Source organism: Neoarius graeffei, chromosome 18, assembly GCF_027579695.1.
Source record: "Neoarius graeffei isolate fNeoGra1 chromosome 18, fNeoGra1.pri, whole genome shotgun sequence".
Classification (NCBI taxonomy): Eukaryota; Metazoa; Chordata; class Actinopteri; order Siluriformes; family Ariidae; genus Neoarius; species Neoarius graeffei.
In genome coordinates this window covers 60,976,310-60,995,604 of record NC_083586.1, presented here as the reverse complement: position 1 = coordinate 60,995,604, position 19,295 = coordinate 60,976,310, and the positions used below count along the sequence as shown (strand labels likewise).

General features: G+C 43.1%; 2 protein-coding genes across 2 annotated transcripts in view; both read left to right on the top strand.

The window, feature by feature from the left end:
* Positions 1-2,826: 2,826 nt before the first annotated feature.
* Positions 2,827-10,227, top strand: pgam1b (phosphoglycerate mutase 1b). The gene is made up of 4 exons (XM_060899147.1): positions 2,827-3,161; positions 6,686-6,960; positions 7,504-7,684; positions 9,261-10,227. Exons 1-4 carry the CDS (start codon positions 3,023-3,025, stop codon positions 9,428-9,430), a joined length of 765 nt encoding a protein of 254 aa, XP_060755130.1. The 5' UTR covers positions 2,827-3,022; the 3' UTR covers positions 9,431-10,227.
* A 5,911-nt stretch (positions 10,228-16,138) lies between these two features.
* The window catches only part of exosc1 (exosome component 1), a 9,911-nt gene continuing 6,754 nt past the window's right edge, over positions 16,139-19,295 (top strand). The window contains exons 1-3 of the mRNA XM_060899146.1: positions 16,139-16,191; positions 17,330-17,445; positions 18,374-18,448. Of these exons, the coding sequence (XP_060755129.1) occupies positions 16,164-16,191; positions 17,330-17,445; positions 18,374-18,448 (219 nt within the window). The 5' untranslated portion in view covers positions 16,139-16,163. The remainder of the gene's footprint in view (positions 16,192-17,329; positions 17,446-18,373; positions 18,449-19,295) is intronic.

Here is a 19,295-nt window from a genome sequence, read left to right as displayed (position 1 = left end):
ATTTCTGAGTGGATAGTATCTCCATCCTTGACTCTTGTATGCTGCATAAATGGGAATTAAAAACAATATATATATTTGAGAGTTAAATTCGACCACAAAGTTGGCATTGGAGCTGAGCCAGCCAGTCCTGAGTGTGTGACGTCACAGCGGGAACCGGTTTTAAGGCCGAGGCCTTTTACAGCTATAGACCAAAGTCATATAAATAAAATTTTATTGTGAAATTAAGAAATACCGTTACCGACTTGCTCAACTAAGACTGATTTGACTTCACTGATTGTAGGTTGACTCTTATTAAAACAGGATGGGTGTTATAACTTATGCAACGTACATGTACATGCATGCATTTTCACTGATAAAACGTAAAAGGCTCATTAAATAATCAGATGAACTGAGACAATCACATTCTGAAGCAAATTAAATAATCTTATACCGCTAACTTAAACACACAATACAAGTTACATGTATTCATCTAAATGCAGGTAAACGTGTTGTTTTTGTTGGGTTTTGTATCCAAATGAGAGTCGGAGCTTACCCGTCTGTGTTCTCGCTTCTTGAAGGCCAATCTTGTGGCTGACTGTTTTGAAACAATCTGACTTTCAGTTGTTCGTTCAGTTCTCCGTTCATTCACTTCTTCCACGTAAGGGCGAGATGGCAGCGATATCCAGTTTAGAAATCAGACGGCTGCTCCACTCATTCTGTCCATACTGAGTACTCCGCCATTACTGCTCGGCTCAGGCAATTACTAAAACCTGGGACGGAACGGGACGTCACCGGTTTTAGCAACAACTGCGGGGAGGTCATTGCCCGAGTGATATGTCCCGTCCTGTTCCGGGTTTTACCAACAACCCTCAGCTCACTCTGCTCGAACTGGTGCAACTGAACTCACTTTCCTTTTATTTATAAATAAATAATTTCCGTTTTTCTTGTAGTTTTCTTTAATTGTTGGTACTGCACCCTCTTTCCATACGGGCTTATAGCCAACGCTCCTCAACAGATCAGAGGTCTCGTACGAGTCTTCAGTAAAATGTGAAGAGCAGAGGAGAGACCACTTCGTAGGAGCCCAATGTGCCCGTGAACTTCTCACAAAACGCGTCCAAATCTTTGCAGTTTGAACATTCTTGGGCCATGAATGCAACGTAAATCCACCTTCTGTCATGTTGCTGCACCCACCAGCAACACATCTACATGGCATGGCGATAAATTAGCTCAAAATGGAGGATCGGAGTTGCAGTCAGCTCTGTGTTTTAGTATCGCGGAAATGGCGATGAGACCCATAGACTTCCTGCTGTGACGTTACGGACGTCAAGGTCATTCACTCAGACCGCTACCTATATGAATCATTTTAATCATAGAAATTACTATATTAGATTTATTATTAATGCTTAAAACTATTCCTGTGCCATTCTTGAGGTCTCAAGGCATTTATAAACAAAAAGCGAGGCCATGGCTCTGCGTATCTGCTTTAAGTTCGAAGCAGGAAAACTCTTGTTTTAAAAAGTACCCACATGTGGCCTAGATGTAAAACTTTCTCAGTATTTCTGTGTAAAATTACTTTGGGAAGCGTTACGCAGATGAGATCAGTGTGTAAGGTCACTTGAACCTCACATCTGACATGGTACTGTAAACTTTACCCACAAAACAAAAAGGGCCTGCTGCGACAGCTAGCTAACTGTCTAATATTTACGATAAACTCGCGGTTGTTATGGGAACAATAGGAATTGGTGATACAAACTGAGACGCACAAACTGAAATCCCTCACGTTTGAACTTGTGAGAAATTGCATACATGTCAACCTTTGGTCAATCAAACCTGTATAACCAACCTCCAAAATCCTTATTTCCCTTATAAAATCCGTATAAGATGCAAATTAAAATAATTTACCTAAAATTTGAATGATAATTAGCAATATATATCCCAGTTACTTTTTATTCAATATTAATAACAATAAACCTTCAGAATGAATACAACGTATTTTTCCAGTCTCACCTGTGAAAGGTAATCCCATGTGATCTCGTTTGGATGGTAAACCTGTTGGTACAGTTAAACGCAGCACATGAATGAGGCATCTTTATTCTCGGCTACTGTCTAGACGCTATACCAGAGACGGCTGAAGAATCTCCACTTTGCCACATCCAATATGGCGGCGAGGATGACGTATGATTCTACGCAGAAGGCGGCGTCTATGTTTATATGTCTATGACTTCCCGGTTGGCGGGATTCTCGCAATGCGGTGTGCGCATGATCAAAAGTGGAACGAAGTCTCGCTACCACAAGATAACGCGCGATTTCATAAGACTCTTTACTGGCTGTCTGTGGTGTACAGTACGTTTATCATCGTGGGAATTGATTATAGCTCTAAATAAATATTGAAGTTTTTTTAAAAGAATCCGTATAACTTTATTTATACGCCCGTATACTACGTTTATTGAATCAAATCCATATAAAATACGGACATTCTGTATAGGTTGACATGTATGAATTGCTAATTTTCTCGCACATAGTTAGCTGGCTAGCTAGTTATGGCTGTCTAATCTGCATAGTCATGCATATTCATGAACCCTTTTCTTTCCCAATGACAAAAGTGTAGTTGTGTAGCAGTAATAGTAGTAAAGTTCATGTGCAATTTTTATAAAACAATCAGTTTATTGAATATTATTTTTGAAAGAAAAAATAAATAAACAAACTGTTCATTTTAATGGATGTAAAATAACACAACCGAGCCATTTGAGACTGACATCTGGTCACGTAGGGTGAGGAGTTACTATAGCAACCACGGACCAATCACAGCGCAGCGATCTCGATCTGATTGGTGGAAAGAAGCAGCAGAAGAAGAGGAAGCAGGAAGTGTTTTCGTTCTTCACTTCCTCAGTCTGTCCGACCTCAGAGCCGCGACCTTCAGGAGGAAGCTCCGGTTATCAGCACCAGGAACGCGTTCATCCTCCGTCTCCGCCAGTCCACGCTTCCTCAGCAAGGCTCTTGTTTTGCCGGAAGTACCGCGCGACTACACCGAGCAGACTGCACCATGGCCGCCTACAAGCTGGTGTTGATCCGGCACGGAGAGAGCTGCTGGAACCAGGAGAACCGCTTCTGCGGCTGGTTCGACGCCGACCTGAGCGACACCGGCATCCAGGAGGCCAAGAGAGGCGCCCAGGCGCTGAAAGGTGAGCGGCGGTGAAACCGTGTGACCCTGAAACCGCCGCGTGTCCCTCTTAATCATGGAGTTTAGTTTGGGCCAGAGTGCGTTAGGGGCGTGTCCGAGCTACGCTATTTACGCATGGAGCTCACTGGTTGCTAGGATACTGCGGCATTTTGTGCGCGCATGCGCGCTGTGTTTGAGGAACAGTGATAATCTCAACTTTAATAGTAAATTAAAATAGTTATAAACAAGAGAATAAATAAACACCTCAGTAAGTAATTTAAAAATTGTTTTAAAAATACATTTTGAAAAAATTTTCCTTACATACAACAGACACACCCCTTGTATTTGTAAGACACGCCCCCATATCATATTTACAAATAAATACAGAAAAGACAAAGGAAACAAAATTGATGACGTCAAGAAGAATATGAAAAGCATGTGCATATCGAGCTGTGGGATGACTTTATGGAACAGACTGGAGACAGAAATAAAACAAAGTGTAAATATAAATCTGTTTAAAAACAGGTACAAAAATATTTTTAAACAAGTATATAGAAGAGGAAGTATGTTAACGGAGGATGATGAGGGATAAATAGAATAGGGTTGATTGTTATATTAGAACTGAGTATATGGTATATATTTATTTATGGGGATAGTTTATATCTTCATATTTACAGGGATAGGTATGTAGTAGATATTTATTTTTGTAATTATATATTTATATAGATATTTATGAAGTGTGTGTATATATGGTATTGTGTGTGTGTGTTTTTATATATATATATATATATATATATATATATATATATATATATATATATATATATATATTTATTATTATTATTTATTTATTTTTGTAATTATATAAATATATAGAGATTTATGAAGTGTATGAATGTAGTATATATTTTTGTAATTATATATTTATATAGATATTCATGAAGTGTATATATGGAGTATATTTTTATAGGTGTATTAATGTAGTTTGGATTTCGGGGTAGTTAAAAAGGGGTGGGAAATTAAAGTATTGTACTTCTTCCCACTTCTATTTCGAACAATGCGCGGTGTTTTGTAATGTCTTAGCTCTTTGTTTATTTTATTTATTCTTTTTTTTTCACTTTCTCTTTTTCTTTCTTTTGTATGTACAAATAGTTACATATACATTTTTTTTTATACATGTTCGAAAATAAAAAAATAAATTCAAAAAATTCAAAATTCAATTCAAGACATAAATACAGAAATATAGATTTTAAATGAGAAATTAATTTTAAATGTATTAATTAAAAAAAGCATACATGTACAGAAATTCTTAGATTTATAAATAAAAATTATAAACAGGGCAGAATAAGTCCCATGAATTATATACCTGTTTTTAATATTTTATTTATTAACTTTGTGTGTGTGTATTTATATTTATTAAAACACAATTACTTAAGGAAGATGTATATAAATACAGGAATATATATTTAAAATAAGAGACAAATTAACTTTTAAAAATAGCATACACATGCAGAAATGAATAAATTCAAAACAATGAGTTAAGGAAGATGTACATAAATCCAGAATGTATTTAAAAATAAATTATAAGAAATTAACTCCATACATACAGAAATACTCAGAATTTAAAAAATAGACAAACAAGCCAACAAGAGTGAGTGAATGAATGAATGAATGAATATGCAAAATGTATTGAATAAATATACGTTATGTATGTTAAAAATATATGTTCAAGCTGATGAACGTTGTACTTTTTGGAAAATTAGTTTTCATCTCATTATCTGTAGCCGCTTTATCCTGTTCTACAGGGTCGCAGGCGAGCTGGAGCCTATCCCAGCTGACTACGAGTGAAAGGCGGGGTACACCCTGGACAAGTCGCCAGGTCATCACAGGGCTGACACATATGCCGCTTTTCCACTACAAACGCGGCTGAGCCGTGCCGTGCCGAGTCGAGCTGAGTCGAGCTGAGCGGGGCTGTTGGAGTTGCATTTCGACTACAACCGCGCTGAACTGTGCTGGCTGGAAGTGGGTGGACACATTGGGTGGAGTTAGCGAAAGTGGGTGGACGTCACGTGATGTCGTTAAGCAGCGCAAACAGTGACATCAGTGACAGTGGCGGAACAAGTCAGAGCCGGGCCGGGAGCGGGGCAAATGACCGGGCCCTTTATTAAAGCTTATCATAACATCATTTTAGGCTACAAAATGTCCGCAACTGCGGTGTTTACCAATTTCAACACTACCGGGTGCAACTATGTTATTTAGTACATCAAGTCCTTCAAACGAACATGTAACTCAGAAATAAAAAACATTAGGATACTGTACATGGCTCATAATAAAACATCAATAGCCTACTGCGCACATTATTTGAAGGGCATACGAATGAGCGCTCAGAGGTTGCAACGGTGACAGGAAGAGTCAGAAATAAAAGGAGGGCGGTGCAAACCTCACTGAATGCACTGTGTTTACCAATTTCAACACTACGGGGTGCAACTATGTTATTTTGTACATTTAGTCCTTCAAACGAACATGTAACTCAGAAACAAAAAAACATTAGGCGACATACTGTACATGGCTCATAATAAAACATCAATAGCCTACTGCGCGCATTATTTGAAGGGCATACGACGAGCCTTGCGCTCCGCGAACTCGTCCACGATGCTCTGTATGTCACTGATTCAGTGAGCTTTTAAGCGGTAGTCTCACGACCCGAATAGTAAACAATAAACATGGAGGACATGGAGTCGTTAGTGTTGCTGGTCTTGGTGCTGTGGCTTGTTGTCACCGACAACGCCAACAGATACTGGCAAGAGCGTATAGATGAGGCGAGGCGCATAAGGCTTCAGAAATTCTCGTAATTATTCTTCTTCCGGGTTTGCGGTGTTTACAGATCCCAGCGCGCTCGCGGGGCGTGTGTGGGCATGTGAGGACACGCCTCCTCACCAATCAGTGCACAGGGGAGTGTCTGCTCACGCCCCCAACCTCACTCGGCACGGCTTGGCTCGCTTCAGCCCCACTCCAAAACGGTGCGAGTTTTAGGGGCTAAGCAGGGCTGAAACGAGCTGAGTCGTGCTGGTTTTTGGTAGTCGAAACGCGAGCCGTGTTGGGCTGAAGTGAGCTGAAGCGAGCTGAAAAAGGGTAGTGGAAAAGGGCCAATAGACACAGACAACCATTCACATTGACACCTACGATCAATTTAGAGTCACTAGTTAACCTAACCTGCATGTCTTTGGACTGTGGGGGAAACCGGAGCACCCGGAGGAAACCCACGCGGACACGGGGAGAACATGCAAACTCCGCACAGAAAGGCCCTCGCCGGCCACGGGGCTCGAACCCAGACCTTCTTGCTGTGAGGCGACAGCGCTAACCACTACACCACCGTGCCACCCTAGTGACGGACATTTTAAAAATATTTCTGAAATTTCACATTTGAATTTTTCTCTCATGTGACTCGTGAGGTCAGGAAAATCACAAACCCATGCTTGTGTTTCAGTAGTGTGTAGAAATAAATGTTTGTTTATTTATTTATTTTCCTCTCTCTCGGCCCTACAGAAGCAGGTTATGAGTTTGATGTGTGCTACACGTCTGTGCTGAAGCGGGCCATCAGGACATTGTGGTTAGTGCTGGAGGGCATCGATCAGATGTGGCTTCCTGTGCATCGCACCTGGCGTCTGAACGAGCGGCACTACGGCGGCCTGACGGGGTTAAACAAGGCCGAGACGGCGGCCAAGCACGGAGAGGCGCAGGTGAAGATCTGGAGACGCTCATACGACATCCCACCTCCTCCCATGGAGCCTGAGCACAACTTCTACTCCAGCATCAGCCAGGTGAACATCATACAGCAGCCTTCAGCAGACCGTTTTACTGAATAACACGAATCATGGTAAAGCAGTTCCACAGAAATATCCTGAGGCAGAATACGCGGCTCCGGAGTACGCATTTACCTTCTATAAATATGCAAAGTGGGAGTGTATTTATTCACTCACATAATGCCCTGCCCCTTTCCTGCACAACCCTTCATTCTCAATTCCTCGCATGATTGGAGGAGTAAACATGACTCTGTCTCACACTGATGGTTTGTACAGTGTTATTTTCTGATAAAAGGATCTTTATTGGGTTTATGCCTCACCTGCTTTCGTTCCACTTTTGTCACCTGTCAGTCAAGAAATGTATTCGATTACGTTTAAAACAAGGAAACATAATCACGTATAAATGCAAGCATTTAAAAAAAAAATTATATCTACATCCTGATCTTATTCATGTGATTTTATCTATTTCACAACAGTTGTATGGTTTTATTGAATAAAATCTGAGCTGGAAACCCGCCCCGAGGTCTGGTTTTTACAGCACTGCCCATCGCTTTCCTGCAGGACCGTCGCTATGCCGACCTGACGGAGGACCAGCTGCCATCGTGCGAGAGCCTGAAGGACACAATCGCCCGCGCTCTGCCCTTCTGGAATGACGAGATCGTCCCGCAGATCAAAGAGGGCAAAAGGGTGCTCATCGCCGCCCATGGCAACAGTCTCCGCGGCATCGTCAAGCACCTGGAGGGTGAGGAGTCGTCCCACATTGCACCGTGTGCCCTTACAGCAAGTGTTTCAGCCTTCACCCCGCGACTCCAGAGGGGCGGATACAGCAGAAAGTGGAGGAACAGAGTGAGGATTGTGTTGGGGAGAGAGAGAAAGAAAACAGTTTAATATTTTAGTCGTGGGTGGTTGGATGGGTAAAAGGGTAGTTATAGTTCGCTGGGTAGTTGGTTAGGTTTTTTAGATGGCTAGGTAGGTAGGTAGATGGGTAGAAGAGTCGTTAGATGGCGAGATGGTTAGATGGATAGTTTAGTTATCGTTTGATGGGTAGTTTCATATCTGTGAAGATACTCAGTCATCCAGGTACATAATAATCTGTGGTTGGTAGAAGAGAGCAACTGGACTTGCTTGAAAAGTCTTGAAGACGTTTCGCCTCTCGTCCGAAACGCTTCCTCAGTTCTGTCTGTCTAATAGGGAGTATCAAGTATTTATCCTCTCATGGATCATCATAGAATCAGAATGCTGATGGCTGCATTGTAGGCTGATAGATGTCATAGACACCCACCTCTGTTCAGTGATGGTCGTTCCAGGTTGACAAAAATGAACGATCCTCTCTGGCTAAGATGGGTAGTTAGATTTTAAATGGGTAGTTAGATGATGGATGGCTAGGTGGTTAAATGGGTAGAAGAGTGGTTATCGTTTGATGGTTAGGTGGGTAATTAAATAGTTAGATGGGTGGTTAGGTCTTAAATGTGTAGAAGAGTAGTTCCAGTTTGATGGGTAGTTAGAGTTGGATGGCTAGTTAGATCGATTGGGTGGGTAGTTAGATTTTTTTTTTTTTTTTAGATGCGTAGGTGCATGGTTAGATGGCCAGAAGGATAGTTAGATTAGTACCACTTGTTCTTGAGTTATTTTTAGCTCCGATGGGCTTCTGATAATTCTTCAGTGTTTCTACAGAGCTACAGAATTATTTATCTATTTCTTTTATTTCTAGTTTGAGTTTTTCATGTAACTGATTGTTCTCAAGTGGCAGAAAAACAATTCACCCTGTAGTGTAGAGAAGCTACGTCCATCTGTGGCCAGATGGAGTCCAAGAGAACAAAACTGGGCATGTTGTCTGGATAGGAGGGGCACTAGCCAGTGGTGGGTGTTTGTGAGCTCGTATGAGACGTGACTCAGAGGAAGTGTGTATGACTCTAACTGCCTTATGAAATGGATTGGTATGTGACCAAACTGGGGGGGAATAAATAATAATAATAATAATAAATTAAGCTCACTGCCAGGTCTGCAGCATCAGTGACTCCTTTTGTGTAAATTTACACAAACCATACAAACAACTGGATTTTCCTGAACATTATCTCTCTTGTGTGCTCCGTCACTGCTGAACCCCATATAATTTTGTGTGCAGTTTGATAAAGGAGCCTCATTCACTGTAACGCACTCTTCACTTCCCACACCGCCCCCTACTGTTCACTGTGGTATTACACCACCAGGGTATGTTGGTAATTATTCGTCCTTTAGGGAGTTCGTGTCTGTAGATCCATGACCACGTGACTATGCTCTGTAAAATCCGACTCCTCCGTATCATTGTGTGTGTTCAGGTATGTCCGAGGAGGCCATCATGGAGCTGAACCTGCCCACAGGAATCCCCATCCTGTACGAGCTGGACCAGACGCTGAAGCCTGTGAAGCCCATGCAGTTCCTCGGGGATGAGGAGACGGTCCGCAAGGCCATGGAGGCTGTGGCTGCTCAGGGCAAGGCCAAGAAATAGAGAGGGGAAGTGTGGGAGGAAGTGGTGGGAGAGAGAGAGAGAGAGATATATTTATCAAACACATGTTTATACACATCACATTCTATAAGGATGGTACTGGGTTCCACACATGGCTCAGTAACTCGCTTGTGAGAAATAATTTATTCAGAATTGGGAGCAAATTTCAGAAACTCTTCCTCGGCAGTATTAAACGGTTGAACCCCCTGGTGACCCGAGACGTCCTTGTGCATTTAAAGCACTGCGTTTTCTGTGGCTTCAATAGAACACACTCGGCTTTGCTCGGTAGTGGAAGCGCTACGGCAACGGTATCCAGGCAACGGCACTTAACGGACGATGGGGCAGCGGGTAAATCGTGTGTGCGCGCGTGTGTTTGTGTGCCTCTTTTGTAGAAAAGAAGCTGAATGCGCTGTGTTCCAAATCGCACCGTGACTCACACCAAACATTGCACGCCTACAGCATGCCACTTAAAACACACACACACACACACACACACACACACACACACAGTGTCCATCGTTTCAGATTCCCCCTTGGAGTTAAGTCTGAGGACCAAAAGTTATCATTCCTAACTTTTAATATTTTGAAGGGTGCTTACGTGTGTTACATGGTGTGTAAATCTGACTGTATTTAAATGTCGTCGTCGTCATCATCCTGAAATATTCCATATAAATGCGACATCCCTGAGCGTAGGTGTCTGTAGTACGATGCCTTGATTTATTTTTGTTTGACTGTCTGTCTGATGTGAGCCTACACTGGAGCTTGTGTTAACGCTTTAATAAAAGTCGTTTGAAAAGAAATTGTGGAAATGTGGTTTTTATTTAATAGAACAAATTAATTGCAGTTCTGAATAACATTTTATAATAGTGTGTAAAGTAGCCTGAGTACAAATAAACACGTACAAGTGAAGAATAAAACCTGTATCTATCTAAATATATGAGGAAGCCATAGCCTAAGGGTTAGAGAAGCAGTTTTGGGACCAGAAGGTTAGGTTTCTGGTTTAATTCCCTGGACTATTACTGCTATATGATTAGTGTACAGTGCCTTGCAAAAGTATTCATACCCCTTGAACTTTTTCACATTTTTCCACCTTACAACCACAAACTTAAAAGTTTTTTATTGAGATTTTATGTGATAGACCAACACAGAGTAGCACATAATTGTGAAGTAAAATGATAAATGGTCTTCAAAATTTTAAGCAAATAAAAATCTGAAAAATGTGGTGTGCATTAGTATTCAGCCCCCTGTACTCTGATACCTCTAAATACAATCCAGTGCAATCGATTGCCTTCAGAAGTCATCTAATTAGTTAATAGAGTCCTACTGTGTGTAATTTACTCTCAGCATACATACAGTTGTTCTATGAAGGCCTCAGTGGTTTGTTAGAGAACACTGAAGAACAAACAGCATCATGAAGACCAAAGAACTCACCAGACAGGTCAGGGATAAAGTTCTGGAGAAGTTTAAAGCAGGGTTAGGTTATAAAAAAATATCCCAAGCTCTGAACATCTCAAGAAGCACTGTTCAATCCATCATTCAAAAATGGAAAAAGTATGGCACAACTGCAAACCTACCAAGACATGGCCGTCCACCTAAACTGACAGAGCGAGCAAGGAGAGCACTGGTCAGAGACGCAGCCAAGAGGCCCATGATCACTCTGGAGGAGCTGCAGAAATCCACAGCTCAGGTGGGAGAATCTGTGCACAGGACAACTATAAGTCGTACACTCCACAAATCTGGCCTTTTTGGAAGAGTGGTAAGAAGAAAGACAGGCATAAGAAGCCATGTAGGGGACACAGCAAACATGTGGAAGAAGGTGCTTTAGTCAGATGAGACCAAAGTTGAACTTTTTGGCCTAAATGCAAAGCGCTATGTGTGGCAGAAAACTAAACACTGCTCATCACCCTGCACACACCATCCCCACTGTGAAACATGGTGGTGGCAGCATCATGCTATGGGGATGCTTTTCTTCAGCAGGGACAGGGAAGCTGGTCAGAGTTGATGGGAAGATGGATGGAGCTAAATACAGGGCAATCCTGGAAGAAAACCTGTTGGAGGCTGCAAAAGACTTGAGACTGGGAAGGAGATTCACCTTCCAGCAAGACAATGACCCTAAACATGCAGCCAGAGCTACAATGGAATGGTTTAGATCAAAGAATATTCATGTGTTAGAATGGCCCAGTCAAAGTCCAGACCTAAATCCCATTGAGCATCTGTGGCAAGACTTGAAAATTGCTGTTCACAGACGCTCTCCATCCAATCTGGCTGAGCTTGAGCTATTTTGCAAAGAAGAATGGGCAAAAATTTCAGTGTCTAGATGTGCAAAGCTGGTAGAGACATACGACAAAAGACTTGCAGCTGTAATTGCAGCAAAAGGTGGCTCTGCAAAGTATTGGCGCAGGGGGGCTGAATTCTAATGCACATCACATTTTTAAGATTTTTATTTGTTTAAAATTTTGAAGACCATTTATCATTTTCGTTTCACTTCACAATTATGTGCTACTCTGTGTTGTTCTATCACATAAAATCTCAATAAAAAACTTTTAAGTTCGTGGTTGTAAAGTGGAAAAATGTGAAAAAGCTCAAGGGGTATGAATACTTTTGCAAGGCACTGTACATTATTAATATCTATATAGGAAGCTATAGTCTAAGGGTTACAGAAGTATCTTTGGGACCAGAAAGGTGCCAGTTTGATTCCCAGGGGATACTTATAAAGACAGCAAGAGAACAGTCCGTTCTTGAAGTTGATTTGTTGAAGGCAGGAAAAATGGGCAAGCGTAAGGATCTGAGTGACTTTGACGTGATGGGGTGTTCCTGATATGCAGTGGTTAGTATCTATCAAAAGTGATCCAATGAAAGACAACCGGTGAACTAGTGAAATGGTCATGTGCACCCAAGGCTTGTTGATGTGTGGGGGGAGTGAAGGTGAAGGCTAGCCTGTTGGGTCCAATCCTACAGAAGAGCTACTCTACTGTAGCACAAATTGTTGAAAAAGTTCATGCTGGCCATGACAGAAAGGCGTCAGAACACGCAGTGCATCACAGTTTACTGCGTATGGAGCTGTGTAGCTCCAGATTGGTCAGAGTCCCCATGCTGACTCTGGCACACCACCGAAAGACCTACAATGGGCATGTGAGCATCAGAACTGGACCATGGAGCAATGGAAGAAGGTGACCTGGTCTGATTAATGACGTTTTCTTTTACATCATGTAGACGGTCGTGTGTGTGTGAGTCACTTACCTGGGGAAGAGATGGCACCAGGACGCAGTATGTACAACCCCGATTCCAAAAAAGTTGGGACAAAGTACAAATTGTAAATAAAAACGGAATGCAATGATGTGGAAGTTTCAAAATTCCATAGTTTATTCAGAATAGAACATAGATGACATATCAAATGTTTAAACTGAGAAAATGTATCATTTAAAGAGAAAAATTAGGTGATTTTAAATTTCATGACAACAACACATCTCAAAAAAGTTGGGACAAAGCCATGTTTCCCACTGTGAGACATCCCCTTTTCTCTTTACAACAGTCTGTAAACGTCTGGGGACTGAGGAGACAAGTTGCTCAAGTTTAGGGATAGGAATGTTAACCCATTCTTGTCTAATGTAGGATTCTAGTTGCTCAACTGTCTTAGGTCTTTTTTGTCATATCTTCTGTTTTATGATGCGCCAAATGTTTTCTATGGGTGAAAGATCTGGACTGCAGGCTGGCCAGTTCAGTACCCGGACCCTTCTTCTACGCAGCCATGATGCTGTAATTGATGCAGTATGTGGTTTGACATTCTCATGTTGGAAAATGCAAGGTCTTCCCTGAAAGAGACGCCGTCTGGATGGGAGCACATGTTGCTCTAGAACCTGGATATACCTTTCAGCATTGATGGTGTTTTTCCAGATGTGTAAGCTGCCCATGCCACACGCACTAATGCAACCCCATACCATCAGAGATGCAGGCTTCTGAACTGAGCGCTGATAACAACTTGGGTCATCCTTCTCCTCTTTAGTCCGAATGACACAGCGTCCCTGATTTCCATAAAGAACTTCAAATTTTGATTCGTCTGACCACAGAACAGTTTTCCACTTTGCCACAGTCCATTTTAAATGAGCCTTGGCCCAGAGAAGACGTCTGCGCTTCTGGATCATGTTTAGATACGGCTTCTTCTTTGAACTATAGAGTTTTAGCTGGCAACGGCGGATGGCACGGTGAATTGTGTTCACAGATAATGTTCTCTGGAAATATTCCTGAGCCCATTTTGTGATTTCCAATACAGAAGCATGCCTGTATGTGATGCAGTGCCATCTAAGGGCCCGAAGATCACGGGCACCCAGTATGGTTTTCCGGCCTTGACCCTTACGCACAGAGATTCTTCCAGATTCTCTGAATCTTTTGATGATATTATGCACTGTAGATGATGATATGTTCAAACTCTTGGCAATTTTACACTGTCGAACTCCTTTCTGATATTGCTCCACTATTTGTCGGCACAGAATTAGGGGGATTGGTGATCCTCTTCCCATCTTTACTTCTGAGAGCCGCTGCCACTCCAAGATGCTCTTTTTATACCCAGTCATGTTAATGACCTATACATAGTTTGCACATGACATCACAGAGTCGGGGATTCCCTAGTGGTGGCCATCTTGTAGGTCAAGCTTACGGGTCACTGAGCACACATTGTAACGCGCGAGTACAGTCTTCAAAAGAACCCAAGCAGGCTATTAAAAGCTAGCAATGGTGCACACCTGTTGTATTCACGGCTGTCGTAATAGGTCAGATGATGACGTCAAGCGGAGCTTTTATGGAATTCCCACTGTACGGGAGCACGAAGGCGAGCAAACAAAGAAACTCAGCATACAAAGGAGAAATCTATGGCTTGCGAGAATCAACCACAAGGATTATCAGCCTTCCAAACACAGCAAAGTCTGCTCCGATAATTTTATAAGTGGTAAGTTGTTTAAATAAACAATCAATTGTGTTTAAGTTTGTTTTTGGAAACCAAAACATTGTGCAAACAATCTCTGGAGAATGCCTAACTGGAACCGCTGAGTATACGTTTACATTGTAATGTACACTTAATATCGCTCGTTTGTCACGTTTTCTATTTCTATTTCCAATGTTTACATACCTTGGCTGTAATTAGGACACGACTGTCACTTGTTTTTATATGGTGGACTTCACGGACCCAGCCACAGACAAAATAATTGTATGACTCCAGCGACTTGTATGCTTTGAGGTCGTCAAGTGTGTAGGCGCTTTTACTATTCACGAAATAGTTCACAATATCAGGGTACGATATGGATGGCAGCCCTGCATAGTCACTTGAAAATGCATCTTTGTCCACTTCGTAGGGGTCAATTCCCCCAATCAAGGCCAGTTTGGCTGCACACCGTTGTTGTGAGATGTCGTCTAATGTATCTATATACTTCTGTTTGCTTGATTTTGCCGACATTGATCTTTATTTTAGAAAACTGACTATATAACTTCATAAATTCGTCCGAGATAACGTAGCCGGTAATGGCGATGGTCCGTTTTGTTTGACCCACAAGATGGTGGCTGGAGGGCGTTCCCTGGAATGCCGTGACGTCAGTGAAAACTATGTATTGCCAATTGACCTAATGAGTTGCAATTTGGGCGGCACGGTGGTGTAGTGGTTAGCGCTGTCGCCTCACAGCAAGAAGGTCCTGGGTTCGAGCCCCGGGGCCGGCGAGGGCCTTTCTGTGTGGAGTTTGCATGTTCTCCCCGTGTCCGCGTGGGTTTCCTCCGGGTGCTCCGGTTTCCCCCACAGTCCAAAGACATGCAGGTTAGGTTAACTGGTGACTCTAAATTGAGCGTAGGTGTGAATGTGAGTGTGAATGGTTGTCTGTGTCTATGTGTCAGCCCTGTGATGACCTGGCGACTTGTCCAGGGTGTACCCCGCCTTTCGCCCGTAGTCAGCTGGGATAGGCTCCAGCTTGCCTGCGACCCTGTAGAAGGATAAAGCGGCTAGAGATAATGAGATGAGATGAGATGAGTTGCAATTTGGTCCTCCAGCTGTTCCTTTTTTGTACCTTTAACTTTTCCAGCCTCTTATTGCCCCTGTCCCAACTTTTTTGAGATGTGTTGCTGTCATGAAATTTCAAATGAGCCAATATTTGGCATGAAATTTCAAAATGTCTCACTTTCGACATTTGATATGTTGTCTATGTTCTATTGTGAATACAATATCAGTTTTTGAGATTTGTAAATTATTGCCTTCAGTTTTTATTTACAATTTGTACTTTGTCCCAACTTTTTTGGAATCGGGGTTGTATAATGTATAATACAATCATATATGTATGCATCATTGCTTTTTGTCTAAAGCCTTAATGTATTTGTCCATTTATTTTTCTGCCTTAATTTATTTATTAATGTATCTATTGTTTCCTGTATTCAGTTATTTATCTGTAATTTCTGTATACAGCCTAAAGGTTTGAGAAGCAGCTTTGATACCAAAAGGTTGCTGGGTCGATTCCCTGGATCAGCAGGAATATCCTAGTGTTGTTTATGTGTTTGTTGCTTGTTTGTATGTGCATTTTTAACCCGTTCAATCACTTCAACTGTGGCAGATCTGCTGTAACAAGAAGGTCACTGGCTGTTTTTTTCCTCTCCACAACAAAGATGGCGTCCAGAGTGTCCCGTGTTCGTCCTCTCGACCAATCAGAAACCAGCCTCGCGCTCTTACTCCCAGCCAATCAACGCTCCGTGGGTTCTTCTTGAAAACATGTCGCCCATGAAGCTGTGTGTTCCAGGTACGTGCCTGCTTTAAACAGTACCTTTACCCGGTTCGGTGTTTAATCGAGCGGTTTGAGCGCTGAGATCAGCCCGGGCGGATGTTTAGTAGCGCGGCTGTGTGTGTTTTGGTTCTGAATGTTTAAAGTGAAGCCGTCCGGAGTTTTTGACTGAATCATTAGCATTAGCGCTGCTAGCAGCAGCCGCCGCGCTACAGAGAGGCGCTTTTTCAGCTCAGGTGTTTACATGGTTTTAAAAAGCTGAGTTTGTAGAGCGACTCCAGGGGCTGAGGGGGTGGTTCGGGGGGCGGGGTGGTTCGGGGCAGCGGGGTGGTTCGGGGCGGGTGCGGTTCGGGGCAGCGGGGTGTTTCGGGGCGGGTGCGGTTCGGGCAGCGGGGTGTTTCGGGGCGGGTGCGTTTCGGGGCAGCGGGGTGGTTCGGGGCGGGTGCGGTTCGGGCAGCGGGGTGTGTCAGGGCGGGTGCCGCTGTGGACTTGTTAAAACTTTTGCTTTTCCGCGGTGAATGAGCCACGCCCACCGCCTGGGGCTCATAACTGCGCTCGAGCCAGACATTCCATTCACAATGTTTTGATCGACTTCCAGGTAAGCGGTCACGTGCAGCTCCCGAATTGTAAACATCTAACCAAGATGCGTCTAAACACGTCCTGAGCTCAGCTAACTCAGAGTCGGCACAGACAGGGCAGGGTTTTACACATGGGGGTGGGATCAGGGGGACATGCAGGGATGGGGTCAGTGTTGCCAGATACTGCTGACGTTTTCCAGCCCAAAATGTGTTCAAATCCGCCAAAATGCACTTAAAACCGCCCAATCTGGCAACACTGGATGGGGTCCAGGACAGGGTCAGGGTGAACGTGCGGGGACGGGGGGTCCGGGACGTTCGGGGTGGACGGACGTTCGGGGTGGACGGACGTTCGGGGTGGACGGACGTTCGGGGTGGACGGACGTTCGGGGGGGACGGACGTTTGGGGGGGACGGGGTCCTGTGTCTACTACACGCATGAGATATGGGATGCTTGTATAGAGCTCCACCTGCGCATCCCCTCTGCCTTGTTTAGTCCTGTCCATATCAGAGTCAAATTTCTCCTGTTGTTCATTGTTTCATGAAAAATGTGGAAAACGAAGTTTACTGAACGCATTTCAGGTGAAAGGCTTTGCAGCGTGGAGGACTGCACCCCCGGCGCAGGGACATATCTGAGGCACGGCTCCATCTTCGCCTCACTGGCCGGATACGTGCTCCGGAGGAACGAGGGCGAGGAGGTGAGGGGGTGTGTGTGTGTGAGAGAGAGAGAGACACATGACTGTGTGTGGTGAGATTGCACAAGCCTGTGCCTTGCAGGTTTGAGGAGACGCGCCCACTTTATCACTCTTACACTACGTTCACACTGCAGGCTGAAGTGACTCAAATCCGATCTTTTCGCCCATATGTGACCTGTATCCGATCTTTTATTGACAATATGAACGACACAGATCTGATTTTTTTCAAATCCGACCCAGGCCGTTTGGATATGTGGTCCTAATTCCGATTCCTATCCAATCTTTTCATATGCGGCTTCAGTCTGAACCGCCAGGTCGCATTCATCCGACTTACACGTCATCAACAAGCCACAAACGTCACTATTCTGCGCTGAAGTAGGCGGCGGGTCTCTCAAAAAAAGTTACAACAACATGGCTTTGATGTTCCTTTGAACGGAGGTTGCAGTCACTACCCCGCAGAACGCCTGAGCCAAAACCCTTGCCCTCTTCCTTCTCAACCTCCTCCTTAACATCAGGCTATTGTGCATGTTCTGGCTCCGTCGCAACAACAACTGCATCATTGCCAGGTACTCCATGCTGGCTACTGTCATACACAGGAAACTTTAGGTTACTTCCGTAAACACTGGCCATGCTCACTGCGTGTGACGGCGTCGTATCCTGCAATGCGCATGCGGAACACTTTTAGGTCGCTTTTCGTTCATACTGAGGATCACATACAAGTCGCATATATTTGTTAATGTGAACGACCTCACAAAAAAATCGGATTTCACAAAAAAATCGGAATTGAGCATTAAGCCTCGCAGTGTGAACGTAGTGATCATGTCTCTTCAGGGGAAATTCTCTGGTTTCTCTTTCTGACTGTTTCAGTGTGAAAGGATTAAACCCTGATCTCAGTCTGTGTGTTTTTGGTTTTCTCTCGTTATCGTCGTAGCTGCCGGTGATCTCCGTAGTTAAAGAGACAGAAGCGCAGCTTTTACCTGACGTCGGAGCCATCGTCACCTGTAAGGTAGGGGTGTGTGTGTGAAGGGAGAGAGACCTTTCCCAGTGCTGAGAGCTAGAAAATCCTTGAATACACTTTTGAACTGTTTGACCTGAAAACTCGTCCAAACTGGAACCAACAGAACTTTTGCAACAAATTAAGAGACGACTGGAACAATCACAGGAGCAGTCAAAAGTTTGTACACCCCTACAGTACTATACTCATTCATAGGTGTTCTGTATTGTGACTATTTTCAACACTGAAGACACCAGAACTGTGAAATAATATCTGCAGAATTGTTTTATTTTAGGTTCTTTAGTGTATCCAGTGTTTACCTTGATGGCACTTTGAAATAAAGAAAATACACTGAATTGAAGGGTGTGTCCAAGCTTTTGACTGTTTCTTTCCCTTGTTGTCTTTTTCACTTTTCCTCCATTCCACTTTTGATTTTTTTTTCCCTCTCCTCGTCTTCTTTCTTTCTTTCTAATTTATTGTTCTTCAAAACAAGAGACGACTGGTACATGCTTTTGTTTCTCTTTCAGTCTTTCCTTTCACTATTTTTCTCTCTTTAATCGCCTGACTTTCATTTTCTTGTGTATTTTCTTCTTTCTTTCAAAACACTTTTTCATTCCTTTCTTTCTCAACAAGACTTCCTTCATTTTAATCTAATAAATAGATCGACAACAGCGAAACAGAACCATCGTTTTATGCAGTAATGTAAAAAAAAAGTTTGTTTTATAAAGTCTCTGATTAGCCGGAGGAAAATTTTGACAGAAAAAGAACAGCATAGTGTGTTTTCATCGGTGCACTTCAGACCCTTCATGAGGGCATGACGCACCTGATCTAAATCCTCCTGGAATCATGTTTTATTTAT

Excerpts from the sequence above, each read along its gene's own strand:
- pgam1b (XM_060899147.1), top strand. The coding sequence starts at position 3,023 with ATGGCCGCCTACAAGCTGGTGTTGATCCGGCACGGAGAGAGCTGCTGG. Across the intron at positions 3,162-6,685 it reads AGGCGCCCAGGCGCTGAAAG|AAGCAGGTTATGAGTTTGAT; the intron begins GTGAGCGGCGGT and ends TCGGCCCTACAG. Across the intron at positions 7,685-9,260 it reads CATCGTCAAGCACCTGGAGG|GTATGTCCGAGGAGGCCATC; the intron begins GTGAGGAGTCGT and ends GTGTGTGTTCAG.